Source organism: Chrysemys picta, chromosome 9 (genome assembly GCF_011386835.1).
Source record: "Chrysemys picta bellii isolate R12L10 chromosome 9, ASM1138683v2, whole genome shotgun sequence".
In the NCBI taxonomy this organism is placed as follows: domain Eukaryota; kingdom Metazoa; phylum Chordata; order Testudines; family Emydidae; genus Chrysemys; species Chrysemys picta.
This window is the reverse complement of record NC_088799.1, coordinates 86419172-86435387: the sequence shown is the minus strand read 5'-3', so window position 1 is coordinate 86435387 and position 16216 is coordinate 86419172. Positions and strand designations below refer to the sequence as shown.

General features: G+C 41.2%; 1 protein-coding gene across 6 annotated transcripts in view; it reads left to right on the top strand.

Annotated features, from left to right (window-relative positions):
- Positions 1-16216, top strand: part of PAK3 (p21 (RAC1) activated kinase 3) — a 194211-nt gene that overhangs the window by 139286 nt on the left and 38709 nt on the right. For 4 of the 6 annotated variants that reach the window (XM_008170040.4, XM_008170041.3, XM_042851055.2 and 1 more), the window contains exons 3-7: positions 4103-4203; positions 7918-7962; positions 9090-9243; positions 12377-12414; positions 14869-15000. In XM_008170040.4, the coding sequence (XP_008168262.1) occupies positions 4103-4203; positions 7918-7962; positions 9090-9243; positions 12377-12414; positions 14869-15000 (470 nt within the window). Of the gene's footprint in view, positions 1-4102; positions 4204-7917; positions 8039-9089; positions 9244-12376; positions 12415-14868; positions 15001-16216 lie in introns of all 6 variants that reach the window. The other 2 variants (XM_042851056.2, XM_005291810.5) reach the window with 2 other exon arrangements.

Genomic DNA, 16216 nt, shown 5'->3' with positions numbered 1-16216 from the left:
GCACAGTAAGGAAATTACAGGAAATTAAATCTAAATTATCACAAAGGAAATGAATCCATATGATCCACTTTTCAGCTATATTGGTGTAAATGATAGTAGTATTAACAATGTTAAACCCAATGAAGATTTAGACTGGTGTAGCTGAGAGCAGAATCTGGCCTTTGGTAGTTAAGTTTCCTCAGATACATAAAAAATGAGAAAATGGAGGAAGAACAAACCTGACGGGATAAGGGGGAAAGGAGGAGAAATAAAAGAATGGGGATGCTGGGGTAGAAAAGAAGGGAGAAGGAGGAATGATTAGAATAAGGCAATAAGAGGGTGGAGAAAAGAAAGGACCCAGAGAAAAGAACAGAATGAAATGGGGATAGAAGGGAATTAAACAATGAAATGAGCAGGTGAAAAAAGGCAAGCTGTTCTTTCCCTTACAAGAGAAAAGAAAAAGTCACCACTTAGCTGAGTCACAATTTACTGCCAAAGAGATGCTTTTTTAGCATAATAATAGTGTGACTGGGAGAAACCAGACAGAACACTGTCGATTTCCTTGTCATCTTTTGATCTGTAATAATTGTTGCAGATGTGGTGGGTGATTTCACATTTCCCAAACTTTGACAGCTGTGTTTATATTGGCCAATTTATCAGAGATCATTTGTAACATAAGCAAGCAAGAATTACGGATATTCTTGCAGAGGAGTCAGTCCATCACATTATATTTCACCACTTCACATAGGGTGTATGTGATTTGGGTTGCAGGGCATAGAAAAGTGTCAAAATGTTTAGACAGTGGGGTTAAATATAGACATCTAATTCCTTATTTAATTTACATGTTATCAGTGTTTTGAATGCAGTCTTTAAGCAGAGGTATGCCATGCATGTATGCCAAGTCTCCTGAAGTGATCTATAATGCTTGTCACCAGGAATGAGCATCCAGTGAAGGATAACAAGTTTTTTGATAGAACATACTATATAGAACCTAATTTCACTTACAGATTTGACTGTTCCTTTAAACTGAACTTGATGACCCTTTAAATCCAATTTTTGGTGCAATCACTTGCAAGTGGCAAGCTAGGAAAAGCCAATTTTGTTATATACAATAAAAGGTTACATACACTGAAAGGATATGACCTCTTATTACTGAAAATTAAAGTAACAACTCGTTATAGATGAAAGGAAAACCCCTTGCATTCTGACGTAATATATTACCGTTGTCTCTTCCAAGTGCTGAAGGAAAATAAATTATCAGTTAACATTGTGTAGAGGTTAGGATCTTGGGCAGAAATGCAGCAGGTAATTATTTAATTGGGATAAATGCAACACTATGGACATGGGAATAAAGAATTCAGAATACCCTATACTTTCAGTACAAAGGGCGGTGTGCGCTAACTTCGGGGAAAGTTGACTTTTCTCTGCCAACTAACTGGATGTGTAAAGTGGCAATAAGGTCAAACAGGGAAAGAAACACTTCCTTCTGAAATGAGATTAGCACAGCTCATATTGGTTTGCCTGCGAACCAAGAGGGACCTGGTTTGTGTCTTGACTATGGTATTGTGCAGGATGCATGCACACACAGTAAGCTCAGGCACCAGATGAGGGACTTCACTAATGCCATCAATTGGCAGACCCAACGCAGTCACTCATCAGGAAAGGCAAAATAAAAAGCCACTAGCTTAGTGTTTAAGGTAGAAGTCTGACTTGGCTCGGATGCAAGTAAAAGTGCAAAATGTGAATATTTATAGAACAAAGACTGCATTCACTCAGTTCCCCACCGCGCTCTCTCAGTAGAACAGGAAACTTGCTTGTGGAAATAAGTCTCTCAACAAAATTGCTGCCATATAACATTTTCTATATAACTTGGCTATCCTTAAGAATGCACCCAGGGAGTGTGAAGGACAAATGAAGGGAAGGCACAATCTCTTCGTGCTCTCTTTCTAAACTGTCATGCATGTTGCTGACCAAACATGCAGATTCACAGCATGACTCCCACAGCTTTGGTGAAAGTTCTCCCTTCCCCTCCAAAACCAGTGCTTTATATCAGATCTTCCTTTAGCCTGCAACTGCCATGTTATTTATTAACTTGTATTACAGCAGCACCTAAAGACCCAAATCATGGCCCCATGTATCTCTGGAGACCTTGTGATGGTTAGTGTGGCGTCATATCAGATTTGCAGAGCCAGTCAGTCTAGGAACGTGAAGAGAATTTGTAAATCAGTTCCCTAAATATTTGTATTAAACTGATGGGAAGGGAGGAAAGGAATAGCTGGTTTCAAGGGTATATTGCAGAAATTTTCAATTTAAAGCACTAGAGATGATGCAATGTGCATTCTACATAAACATTTTATTAACATCTTCTCTCTCAAAGTGGGATTAGTCACTAAAACACATTGCAGATAGAAATTCGAATACATTCTAGTCCCCTTTGTAGCACATTCTATTTCAACTGAAGTGGCAAAACTGTTCCACAGGGATGCGCACCGCATTAGGATAAAAGAAGAACCTGCAAATAGACCACTACCTCGATATAACGCGACCCGATATAACACGAATTCAGATATAACACGGTAAAGCAGTGCTCCAGGGGGAGGGGAGGAACGGGGCTGCGCACTCCGGTGGATCAAAGCAAGTTCAATATAATGTGATTTCACCTATAACGCGGTAAGATTTTTTGACTCCTGAGGACAGCGTTATATCGAGGTAGAGGTGTAGCTATTTCCTATACCAGGGGTAGGCAACCTATGGCACGTGTGCCGAAGGTGGCACGCGAGCGGATTTTCAGTGGCACTCACACTGCCAGGGTCCTGGCCACCCTGTCCAGGGGGCTCTGCATTTTAATTTAATTTTAAATGAAGTTTCTTAAACATTTTAAAATCCTTATTTACTTTACATACAACAATAGTTTAGTTATATATTATAGACTTATAGAAAGAGACCTTCTAAAAACGTTAAAATGTATTACTGGCACGCGAAACCTTAAATTAGCGTGAATAAATGAAGCCTCGGCACACCACTTCTGAAAGGTTGCCGACCCCTGTCCTATACTATCTACCTGTATGGTTTCTGTTTGTAAAGTATGATGATTCTCCAAAGGAACCAAATACTTCAGCTTGTACTGTCTCTGAACTCCTGCTGTTTGAACATAGTGTATGAATTATATGTAGTCTTTAGAGATGTATTTGGGAGTTCATGTAAATATGTTCTACAATTAGATATATTCATAAGCTTATATTTGATATTTTAACTAGGGTTTTGCCGGGATTTGGATAGGTTTCCCCAGATGTTTTTGTAACCTAAACAAAATTTGTTGCATGAATACAGTTATTTCACCGTAACTCCTAATTGGATGTGTTAGTGGAGGTACCTTTTGTCTTATAAAGGGTTGTCATTCATAGTAGCTCAAAAACTGTGCCAGGCACAAAAGGTGAGTGCTCCTCAAGTACTTTGATTTGGTCACCAGCCAGGGGCCAAAATTTTGTTTACTGTCAGTTGAATACTCAGTAAAACTGGTCGTGGATGTGGTGCTGCCATTCAGTTCTTCAGTGGAGCAGAGTGCTGGGAATGGACAGCCATAAGATATAATACTTTACCAAAGGGCTATAACAGGAGGGAGAGGAAATGCAAATGCAACTTTTATTGATTCCCCTCCGCCCCCTCCCCCCGCTCCCAAGCAAGCTCTTTCCACAAGAAGCACCAAAATCTGTTAGGACAAACTTCAGAGTTTTGAAAAAATAAATCAAGTATTAGCCGCTGGATATGAAGGCTTGATTAAAAAGAGAAATGATGGTGGAAATAACTTACCTACCTGATTCCTTTTTATAGATGTCTAAGAAGGCTTTTACAGTTGTTTAAAGTGGATTCCTTGCTTAACTCTCAGTAGCTGTAATCTGGATTTGGTCATGTGAAGAAAATCAAATACAATCTCATGGGCCACCTCGAAAAAGGGGTATACATTAGGTTGGCACTTCATTAACCTGGGTCTATGTAGCAGATAAGCTTCCTTTTGAATTGTTTCCCAGTTTAAAATGGTTACTTTGACTGAACCTGATTGTAAAAACTTGCATGAATGAAAAAAATGCAGAAAATAAGTGCATGTTAACATTTTTGCCTCTAGCCAATAAGAAGAAAGAGAAAGAGCGTCCTGAGATCTCTCTTCCTTCAGATTTTGAACATACGATTCATGTGGGGTTTGATGCAGTCACCGGGGAATTCACTGTAAGTAACCTCCATATTGCACCTTCATTAAGTCTCCCAGTTCCTTGTCAGTGAAATAGTTTTTTGCAGCCAGAAACTTCAGGTGATGACAGCAGTCAGGCTGAGAAAAAACAGACTTGTTGGTTTTGGATATTTTCAGTACTTTACCTCTGATTCTGGCTGCTTCCCCTCTCTCCTCTCCTCCCCCCGCCTTCCCTCGGATTAACAGCAGAGTACCCGTGGAAAATGAAAACTAGGAAGAACCCAGGTGCCTGCCTGGATAAGTCTTGTAAGCTGTTTTGGGGCTAGAGTTCACTCTCTTTGGAAAGACATAAGGAAAGTGTGCACACGCACACACATCTGGACAACTGGCCCTAAGGGGCATAGTCTAACTGGCCTATAAACATCTGCAGAAAGCTGCAGAACAGGCATTGTGGAAGGCTGATCATTTTGTTTCAGTAAACAACCTCCGAGGTATTCCCTGTCCAAAGACTAGGTAATCAGGCATGCTTTTAGCTCGAGTAGGGTAGTAATGTAACCGTCAACTTTGCCACGTAAGATTAGTGGGAAGAGTTAATGCAATGTGTTTCAGCTCAAGTAATGGGGAAAAGAGTCTGATCTAAAACCCACTGAAGCCAATGGGAGGCTTGATTGGGCTTTGGATTGGGTCACTAGTTAGGTGTTGGAATCATTAATTAATTAGTAAGCCTAACATGATAGTCAGTTTACTCTTACTTTTTCCCAGCCTAGCAGTACTAGTAACTTCCCATACCTTCAGTACCCAGTATGCTGATGGATCGGACTATGCTGTAAAAACATGTTGAATGGTAGGAAGTGCTAGTATTGATTGGCTGTGTAAGTAAAACAGGCAGGATGGGACAAATCATTTTGTAGCTTGCTGGCCAATGTGCCGCTAGCTTCCAAAATCTGGGCACCAAATGCAATTCTTCTGTGATTTTTGTTTTGATTGCTTCTTCTGTTTCTTTAACATGTTTCAGAAAACTCGAACTTTCCTGCTTCCTAAATAAATAAATAAAATCAATTAATACATATAAAATGAAAGCTGTGTGGTGGCAACACACAGTTTATAAGAGAACTAGAATTTAAGAGCCTTTAGTCATTTGAAAATGTTACACTCAGAATATTTATATTGGATTTTAAAGAATAGACATGACTTCTAAATGTGTACTTTAAAAAAATATTCTGGGCCAGATCCTGAGGTTCTTATTCAGGCAAAACTGATTAACTTCACTGGGAATTTTCCCTAAGTAAGGCCTGAGTAGAGATTGAGTTTAGACTTCCAGATTTGGTCTTCTGCCTTTAGAAAATTGCAACAAATATATCAATTTCAGAACACTTTTCTGGTATTCGCTCTACATTTTATTGTTTCTCACTCCCGTTCTGTCTCTCTCTGTAACTACTTCACGGCTAACTTTAATCGTTGCTGCCATTTCTCCGTTCCACATTACATTCTGTCACGTTTTTTATTTTCCTCCTTTTGTGTTTACATTTTCCAACTCTTTCTCTTCCACCTTTTCTATCCTATTCCTTCCTTTTCTTTTGTGTTCTCTCTTCTTTTCTCTGATCCCATTTTTCAATGTTCTCCCAGTTACTGTTCTGTTCTTTCTTTCCTTTTTCTGTATTCTGTACTCCTCGGTCTTCTCTCTTTGTCTCATTCCCTGTGCTCATTCTCTTCTGTGTTCTGGCTGGAAGAAAAGTGAAATGGATCACAATGATCTTCCCTGGTGCACGAGTAGACAATGATCCAAGTCATTTTCACTTCCCTGTCAGCTGGAACGAAAAGGAGTGGAACAACAACAAAAATAAGTTTTCGGGTTTGAGGCACCCTCTACCTGCACTTCAGAGATCAGCACTGATTTGGATCAGTTTTAATATTGCTGCCAGCATCCATTGTGACAAATCAGTAGGTCTGCAGCATCAGACTTCTTATTGTCACATCTAATGCCATCGGCAGTCCATTAGCACAGGCCCTGGCCTCTTAGAGAAAGCAGCACCTGTTCTGGACTAAAAGTGCACAGACCCACTTTTATAGCCATGATTTATTTTCAATTACTTTTTTTCTCTTTTAAATTATGGGCACTAGCTTCCCGTTGTCCAGCCACATTTTGTTGGATAGTTATTTCTACAACCATACATACTTGCTCCTGAAGCATGAGAGTGCAGAAGTTAATTCAGTGGGCTGCTGCCATAAAGAGATGGCTGCGCCATCAGAATATACTTATCCCACCCCTCCAAAAAAGCCTGCTGAGCATGAGGCTTGTTGGTACAGGCCTACTCCTGCAGTACTTAATATAGCACAAAGCCCATTCAAGTCAAAGGATATATTGCTCCATTAAGGACCACAGTTTGCCCCATAGCCATGAACTAATACCAGTCACCAGATATAAGTATTGTGTTACGTTTGGCTTCCCTGATTTTTCCCAACCTGGACACAAGTCTTGTGTCAGCCAAATAGTCACATGGTAAGTACATTTTGCTGAAGGGACTACCATTAGCTACACAACTTTTAAAAAAAAAATCCCCACTGTTTAGTGATCGCATTGTCTGTGTCTCTCAAAAGTTTGGAAGTGCCATGGGAATGTGAAAATATTTTAAATTTCAAGCAATTACAGCGGTTGTCGTGCCAGCCATGTCTGCTTTATTGGTTATGCGCAATGCATAGAAAATTTCTAACACCCAGTGTTAATCACCCCCCTGGATGTATTACCTGACTGCTATTCGTTGCATCTAGAATTGGAATCAGGAACACCTGCATGGGATCCTGAGTTTTGGCTATAAGGTTTTAGCATCAAGCTATGTTGTTACTCATGTATGCATGTTAAAACTCCATTTCACTGTGCTTGGAGCAACCATGATTGCTAGGAATTAGGGCACAAAGCACCAAATGAAATTGGCTGGAAACTGTTGGGTGGAAGCATGCTTCTTTATTTATTTTGAAGAAGCTATTGCATTTATTTTCAGGGGAGGAAGGCTCCGGATTTGTAGCTTTTTGGTTTTGTTTTGTTTTTAAAGTGAATTTTGTAAGGCATGCCTTTTAGTGAAATAGTTTCCTGACCCTCAATCTGGAATAAAAGTGGGCCACACATCAAATTTTTAAAGATTCTTGATTAAGGTTTTAGCCAGTTGGAGGAAGTCATGGCTTTAGATCCAAAGAATTTGCACATTAGTGACCTAAACAAATGTCTGTCCAAAGATTCCTAGGTTTTTCACTCTGACACGTACATTACTTGTATTATAGCAAAACTTGACCTTCTAATATGAAATCTGAATTCGACAACTACTTTCTCAGTTGCACTTTGTTCACTTGTGCACTGGCCAGTTATGATCTCAGGACTGGAAAAGCAATGGAAAAAGTTGCATGCAGCTGTTAAAAATTGCTAAACTGGTTTTAAAAAACAAAAAAACACTGAGTAATTTTTCCAGTCACTTGCCGTGAATCCTCAGTAATATATTTTTGTAAGGGAGGGGAAAAATGGTAAAAAGGGGGATGATGCTTCCAAACTTTGGAACAATTGTGATTTTTCTGTTTTTCCTAAGTCTGTCTTCCTGTAGCCTGTCCAGCACCTAATCTATTTGGTACTTACCTCATAATTTTCCCACTTTAGATGGGATTTCCCCCATTTCGGCCCATTGGTTTCACCTCCTTACCACCTTCTAAGTTGTCCCACATTCTGTTTTAACTTTCTTTTCTTTCTTTATTTACGTCCATTACAGCCAGATCTCTATGGCTCACAGATGTGCACAGGGAAGCTCCCAGAGGTGCGTCACAGGCCCAAAAGAAGCTTGCATCAAAGTGCTTCTTTGAGATGTCATAGCACTGCAGCAGCAGGTTCATGTGTGTGCAGTAGATTTGTTGCTTGGCTTATCCCACATTTTTGTCATTAATCCCAAACTCCGGAGGCCCATGTCACACATTGATTTGCAGAGAACTTCGTAGGAAGAAGCCATGTAAAATGTATATCTAGACCGGGGTGGCACCAAGGTTACGCTTAGATGCACCTCAGGTATAGTCTTTATTCAGTAGCTCCTCTAATTCGCTGCTAGATGTTGGCTGTGTGGTAAAAGGGGAAAATTGTAGGCTCTGAAACTTAGGAAATTATACTGGATGTTTAAAGCAATTTGTCAACAATAATATTCCAACGCAAATTTGCAGCTTTCCGAGATTGGATCCATTTCCAAATGTCACCCTACCTCTTAAGATGATTGAAAACTCATGCTAGGCTTTGGCACTTCCAGCCTGTTTTCTGAGTTCCTACTTTCTATAAACGGTTAATAATGAGCATAAAGAGCTAAGGGCACTGGAAAGAGACATTTTTAGCAGCAGCAGCCGTGTTACAATTTTTACAATTCAATCCAAATTGTTGCCCCCTTCTCCAAACTAGAAGCGATATTCCCCTGATCTAGACATACATTTATTTGACAGTATCAGGGAGGGGGTTTAATCTTTTAATTACAACAGCAACTATATATTTCCATTCTTAAGCATTGAAAATCCAGTGTAAAGCTCCTAAAATACACTTGTTGTCCACAAATATAGAGTAGTCTTGTTATGTCTGCACTTAATCACCAGGAAAACAAGCTAAGCCTTAAATCATTATTCCATGGAAGAGCAGAGTTGATTTAAAGATGAGTTTCATGCACGTTTTTTCCTGTCAGTCATAACTTTCTTTTCTTTTCTAAAAGTTGGATCCTGGTTTTAGCTCTGTATTTTGATAGAGAAGAGAATGATTACATCTACTGTGTCAGTTTCTTATTTTAAATGTAAGGCATCAATTAAAGTTTCTGAAAGTAATCTTACAGGTAGCATGGGATTCTTGGTAAGGAACTATGCTGGCTGGGGCTGCGGAATTTCCTAAATCATCATTCTTTCTACTTGGCATCTACAGGGAATTCCAGAGCAGTGGGCCAGGCTGTTACAGACCTCCAATATAACAAAACTAGAGCAAAAGAAGAATCCACAAGCTGTTTTAGATGTTCTCAAATTCTACGATTCCAAAGAGACAGTAAACAACCAGAAATACATGAGCTTTACTTCAGGAGGTAAGTTGAAGCCATGCTGTGCAAGAAACTGAAAGCCAAACTGCTTCAAAAGTAAAACTAGGGTTACCATATTTCCACAAGCAAAAAAGAGGACACTGGGGGGGGAGGAGCCCCGCTCTAGCCCCGCCCCATCCACTCCCTCCCACTTCCCACGCCCTGATTGCCCCCCTCAGAACTCCCAACCCCGCCCCCGTTCCTTGTCCCCTGACTGCCCCCTCCTGGGACCCCTGCCACTAACTGCCCCCTAGGACTCCACCCCCTACCTAAGCCTCCCTGCTTCTTGTCCCCTGACTGCCCCCTCCTGAGAACCCCTCACCCTCACTGCCCCCCTCTGACCCTACCTGTCCCCTGACTGCCCCGACCCTTATCCACACCCCCACCCCATATTCACACCCCCGCCCCCAGACAGACCCCTGGGGACTCCCATGCCCTATCCAACTGCTCCCCACCCCCTGACAGGACCCCCAGAAGTCCCGACCCATCCAACCCCCTCTGCTACCTGCCTGCCTCGACCCCTCTCCACACCCCTGCCCCCCGACAGCCCCCCCAGAACCCCTGACCCATCTAACCCCCCCTGCTCCCTGTCCCTGACTGTCCCAACCCCTCTCCACACCCCTACCCCCCGACAGCCCCCCCCAAACAGCCTCGACCCCTCTCCACACCCCTGCCCCCCGACAGCCCCCCCCAAACTCCCGACCCATCCAACCCCCCCTCCCTGTGCCCTGACCAGGGCCGGCATTAAAGAGCTCAGGAATTGGGCTGCGCTCCGGCCGGAGCTCCGGCCGGGGTTGCGGGGTTTGGGGCCGGACCGGAGGTGCTCAGCCAGGGCTGGGACCGGAGCTGGGGCTGTCGCCCTGGGGCCCGAGCCGGGCCGGAGCCGCTGGGGCCGCCGCGCGCCGCTCGGCCCGGGCCGGAGGGAGCCGTGCGGCCGGAGCCGCGCGGCCAGGGCCGCGCCTCCCCGGAGCTCTCCTCCTCACGCCCCCCCCCGCCCCAGCTTACCTGCTGCTGCCTCCTGCCTTCCTCTGCTTCTTTTTAGATCAGATCTGATTCGCGGGAAGCGGGGGAGGGAGAGGAGCAGGTGGGTGGAACGTTCAGGGGAGTGGAGGAGGGGGAAGACAGCTGCAGGGCCGGACAACATGGTAAGGCTGCAAGGGAATGGGGGGAGCCGGGAAGGGGCTTCGGGTGCCCAGCGGCGCTTGGCCGCCGCTTTTCTGTCTATAAATAGCCGACCAGGGGGAAATCCCGGACATTTTTAGATTTTTAAAAATCCCCCCCGGACGGCAATTTATAGACCGAAAAGCCGGACATGTCCGGGGAAATCCGGACATATGGTAGCCCTAGTAAAACAAGTGTCTTCGAAGTGCAAAGAAGTGACCAGAAAGACATTCCAATGACAAGGAAAGATCTAATATCCTGGAGTTGAATGCTGCTTCCTCCCAAAGATGCAGTTGCAAATGTGGAAGAGTAATTGGATAATCTGGTTGTTTTTTATTACTTTGTTTTCAAAATTAAATAAGAGGATTGAGTGAAACAGTCACTGGCTCTTTCATTCTGAAGCCACAAATAACTAGTGATCTGCACAGGAGGTGGATGCTATACATAAATATATGAAATGTATACAACATTTCTGTTGTCATGGAGTCTTCCTAGGAATCTGGATGAAGGATCAAAGAGAAAGAGGTACTTTTAGAGGCTACACATCTTCATTCTGGGGATTTGATTGCAATTGAGGTGCCATGATTCGGAAGCCTCCAAACGTGACCTTGCTGTCACTTTTCCTAGGTTTTCTGTACATTCTGCAAGGTCACTAAGCAGCATTGAGAAAATGTTTCCAAGGAGAATAATTCTAAATTTTAGTTTATATTTTTTTCAGCCTGTTCTGTTTTTTGTTTTTGTTTTCCTTGTTAGCTAAAGAAACCCTGTTGCCTGGTAATAAATCACGTCTACCAAGGAAGCTGAGGCTTCAGACTGGGTAGAGTGTGTGTGGCTTTAGTAATGATGTGTTCTTTTCTGTATCATGGCTCTCCTAATTATTGAGCTGATTCCTACACGAAAATGTTGTGATACAGTTAAGTTTGTAAAGACATAGCTATTATTTCTGCTAACGTGGCGTTCAAACCCTGCAGCATGTGAGCAGCATCTGTAACTTTCTTGACCTGAAGTTGTTCATCTGATAGAGCTAATAAAAATGCCGGCATCAGTGCCAGTGGAGACAGTGACTTCCTTGAACCTGGTGGCTCAACTGAGACCCGTAATTCAAAAATTGATTGCCTGAGTAACCTTAAACTTACCCCCACTAAAATAACAATTAACGCTGGGATAAGATATCAAACATGCAACATTTCAGGCTTGTAGGAGTTTTGTGCATGTGGGTGTGTTCGCAAAAGCTAGAGGGATGATGATCCGCTTTAGAAGGAAAACGGACTTATGTGCTTATAGAGTTGCTATTGTGGCTTCATAATAATGGAACAATCACAATATGAGGGGGGTTATACTGAACCTTTTCTATAGGAAGGGTTTGACCCCACTAGAAAGAAAAATGCATGTATTTGCAATCTTTTTATGCAAGTGACTTTACCGTAAGCCTGACTTCAAACTGCCTTCCCTCCAGGCACCAGCGAAGGAAGCAGGTGCTTGGGGCGAAATGTCCGGGTCGGCGGCGGGTCCCTCAGTCCCTCTCTTCCTCTTTGAGCTTCCGCCGAATAGGAAGAGAGGGATCGAAGGACCAGCCGCCGAATTGCCGCCCAAGAATGGAGCAGCACGATTGAGCTGCTGCCGACGTACCGCCGAGGCTCCCCCCCCCCATTTCGCTGCTTGGGGCGGCAAAAAAGCAGGAGCCAGCCCTGCCTATTGGTGAAGGACATGTGCTGGACCACTTCCCCTCTCGTTTGGGATAGTAAAGGGTAGAGTTAAACATGGAAAACAGACACTAAAGTAAAATGTAGACATTGTAGTAAAGAAATAGCCCAGATCATTCCACCATCTTGCTGTCATCTTTATAAAGTAACTGGTTTTGCCAAAGGGGTGTTCTGAATGAAATCTGACGAGTTTTGGATGAACTTGTTCTGCTGGATTCCCCAGAACAAGCTTTGTTATGAAAAGTATCTAGCTTATCTTCCTTTGCACCTTTCAGATAAGAGCGCCCACGGATACATAGCAGCCCATCCTTCGGTGAGTGTAAAAAAAATAACAGCGATTTCATTTATGGTATTTGTATAAGTGTGGTGGAGTAAGCCATAAACTCTGAATTTTCTGGAATACCAGTCTCCTCTGCTGAGAGAAGTCAGACACAACATCTTTGCAGCAGTGGTATTTAGATTCCATTGGCTATTTTTAATTTTCTGTATAATACCTGACAGACAGATTAACGTCTGGGTTTGTTGACGAGGAATTGCTTACTATTCCCAGCCCTTTATGATTTATAGTCTTTAGTACAGTGTGTTATTCCAGGTGCTCTGTGTAGTTTTTCCATCTTAAAATAAAATCTCTACTAATTGTTTTTGCTTTTGTACTTCTGTGATTAAATTAGATATATGACTGAACATAAATAAGGTTAGAAATTATTCAAAACTCACTGAAAGAATTTGTTAGAGTGTTTTAAACATTGGTCCATTATAATTAATGCTGAATTACTGTGGAAATCCCAGAGATATATTTATGATGTCCATATTAATATTGACTGCATTTATCAGTATTAACATTATTGCATTAAATATCAATCATTAATTAGGGATTTGGCCTTTATTTTAAATTCAGTGACTCAATTTCACAGTTAAGGTTTTCAACTAAAGCCAGATCCATTATCCATAATAAAATACATTTCTGGAAGAATATTGCAATCACATAGGAATATAATCAGTATGGCCTTCAAAGTGGTTCCTACCAGTGGTTATGGCCTCCTTAGGAACTATCACTGTATCTCATCAGATGGGATATAACCAGTAGCAAGATACAAGTTCCTACAAGACAATAGCCTATTCAAGGGATTCAACAGGAATCTTATATAACAGGGAAGGTGGGAGCTCTATCGCAGTACAAAGAAATCATGCAACTCCTACTAACGGAATTTCACCCAGTAATACAAGTCTGGTATTAAATATTCAGGGTATTGTATTAGTTTAGCTTCACAATTCTAGTGTTGTCACATCAACCGTGGAACCCTTCTGGGGTATGGAAATGGTTTGTTGTGGTCTGGCATCATAGAAGTGAGATTATTTTATTGCATGATTTTTTTTTTCAAAAATGTGTAAGTGTGTAAAATATGAATATTAAACAGGAAACCTTACAGTCATGTGATATGCCACAGAATAATATATGCTCTTTCCCTTCTACACTGAGACAGCTCCAAGTTCTGGCAAAGTTGCATGATATCATATAGAATATGGTGAATGCTCCTCTGACCTGGTAGTTGGGTTATGCAGCATATAATTCTAAAGTTTTGACACTTTAGTAACTTCCTTTACAGGTCACCATTTTCAGTAAAATCAGTTGTGCAGTGGAATAGATTATCGAGGGAGATGCAGTATCACTGTATATATATTTAAGGACAAATTAATTAAGGCAGTGGTAGGAATGATGTAGTGAACTGTTCTGCAAACTATAGGGGTTTAGACTGGATGATCCATACAATCATTTCTGTCCCTTCTAACATTGATACCAGATACTGTACTGAAGAGAAGTGGTCATCTCACAGGTTATGTGAGAGACCTGATTATTTAGAACAAGTGTCCCCAGTCAGCTTAAGATCCTGCTTTGATAACCATGTTATTCTCTGTGCTCCTTCTCTTAACCCCCCTATAAAATACCCTTCAGCATTTGGTAAATGTTTGATTGGACTTTCCCCCCCCAGTCTATTCTTCTTCTAGCAATTAGTCCACATTTTAGGTATAGTAGCTGGGCTTATGGTAGTTGCAGCCCCATTAACTTTATACACTGATTCACTGAAACCTGGCAAAGAGCAGAAATACTAAGCATTAAGCATTAGATGAAGATAAATGTGAAAAGCATCTAAACAGGAAAAAATAATATTATGCAGGGTAAAATAATAAAAAAAAGAACAGCTTTTCTCTATAATACAGAATTTCCTGTTAGACTTAATGAAGGATCCTTTGAGCTTTGAAGTGCATTAATTAATCTAACTGGTAGACTTGTTAGCTTAATTAACTGTTACCATTTCTGCAAACATGTTACCAAAGCAATAAACCATGAACTAGAGGTGATTTTCTAACTCCTGCATATGTTCAAGTATTGTTCTCAGTTAAATTAGTCTTTCATTAAGTATGTAAATGAATGATTTATTTGCCTTTATTTAATGTAATTCCTCTAATAATGCAGCATAGGATACAATTCACTAGCCCAAATGCTAGTACCATACCAAGACTAGCCATGAATAAATAAGAGGCAGATGAAAAACACCAAAATGAATTAACCAAACAGTACATATATTTGTAATCATAAAAAAATGCACCATATGCAACAAATAACTGAGGTTTCTACATCTATATATAAATGTAAAATTCTCTGCTATGTCTGAGTAGATTAATGCTGTACATTATTAACAAGCCTCCCATGCTGTCTTTAAAAAATAAGTGAACAATCTGTTATGCTACTGCCTTTTATCCACAGAGCACAAAAACTGCATCAGAACCCCCTTTAGCTCCCCCAGTTTCAGAAGAAGAGGATGAAGATGAAGAAGAAGAAGAAGATGACAATGAACCTCCACCTGTTATTGCACCACGACCTGAGCATACAAAATCAGTAAGCTCACTAGCAGCTTTGGTTACTGTTGTCATCATTTGGTATAACTGAGAGATATATCTGTTATAACAGGAAAGTGTATAGAATTCCTTTTGGGTGAAGACTCAGTGTTAGAATCCTAACTATAGCTTTTAATTCCCATGAACCTACAGAAGCCAGGAGATTCTGATGTGAGGCTTTTCATGTAATCCTGAGCTTTTTCCATTATGCCAATAGGTATTTCGAAACTCTGAGTTCAGTTTTTATATTGTGTTTGTGTATATGTAATACTATGTTACTTAACATACATATATATAAACGTGGACTTAGCCATGGTCAGTGGAGAGAAGGCTTATGATAGTGCTAGCTCTCCTCCTTGCTGAGAGAGAGAGAGAGAGAGAGAGAGAGAGAGACTGAACAGATGTGATGGGGAAACGAAATGAAGAGCAGATATAGACAGTGCGATTCCTTGTCTTCTAACAGGACAAAGCATTTGTATAGTAAAAGACAGATCAAATATATAAATGTTTTCCTAATGATGCTATTCTATGCATGCAATTGCTGTAGTTACTATGGGGATGATTCACAGCTGTGAATGGGAGAAGTGATCTGCGAGATCACAAATTGAAGGAGGGAATTCCGCAGGATAGTGACTCTATTAAGATGTGATCCCCATCATGAAAATAATAAGGCCTTTTATTATAACAGCGGGATCTGTCATGTCTAAATGCACTCTTTAGAGGATGAAAATACAGATCACCCCAAATCAGCCATATCCAGTTCTGCTGAATGTAACCTGATCAAAACGCTTCAACTCCTCACTCATGGACTAGACAGACTAATACTTTCTTTAGATCTGTGAGGTCAGTAGGTACTTTTAGGGATTCCAAGATCCAGTCTGATAGACGAGCTTCTCCAGAGCTGTTGTTATTTGTAACATGAGACCAAAATGGCTCCAGAAGCAAAATAATAATGTCTACATGTCATTACCTTTCTTTAGATAATTTTCTTCTTCTTAAAGAAAAGCAAACAGCTTTCTGAATAGCAGGAGCTGTCTTGCATTTACATGAATTTGCTCTATTACAATAGGAAGATTATTTACATTAATGAGTGGAAAGAACCGATGATCAAATCCTAAAGGATTTGGACAAATCCAAAATTCCTTCCTCGTTTTTTTCTTCAGAAACTCCCTTGAAATGCATGAGAGTTTTGCTTGAGCAAGGATTTCTGGATTTAG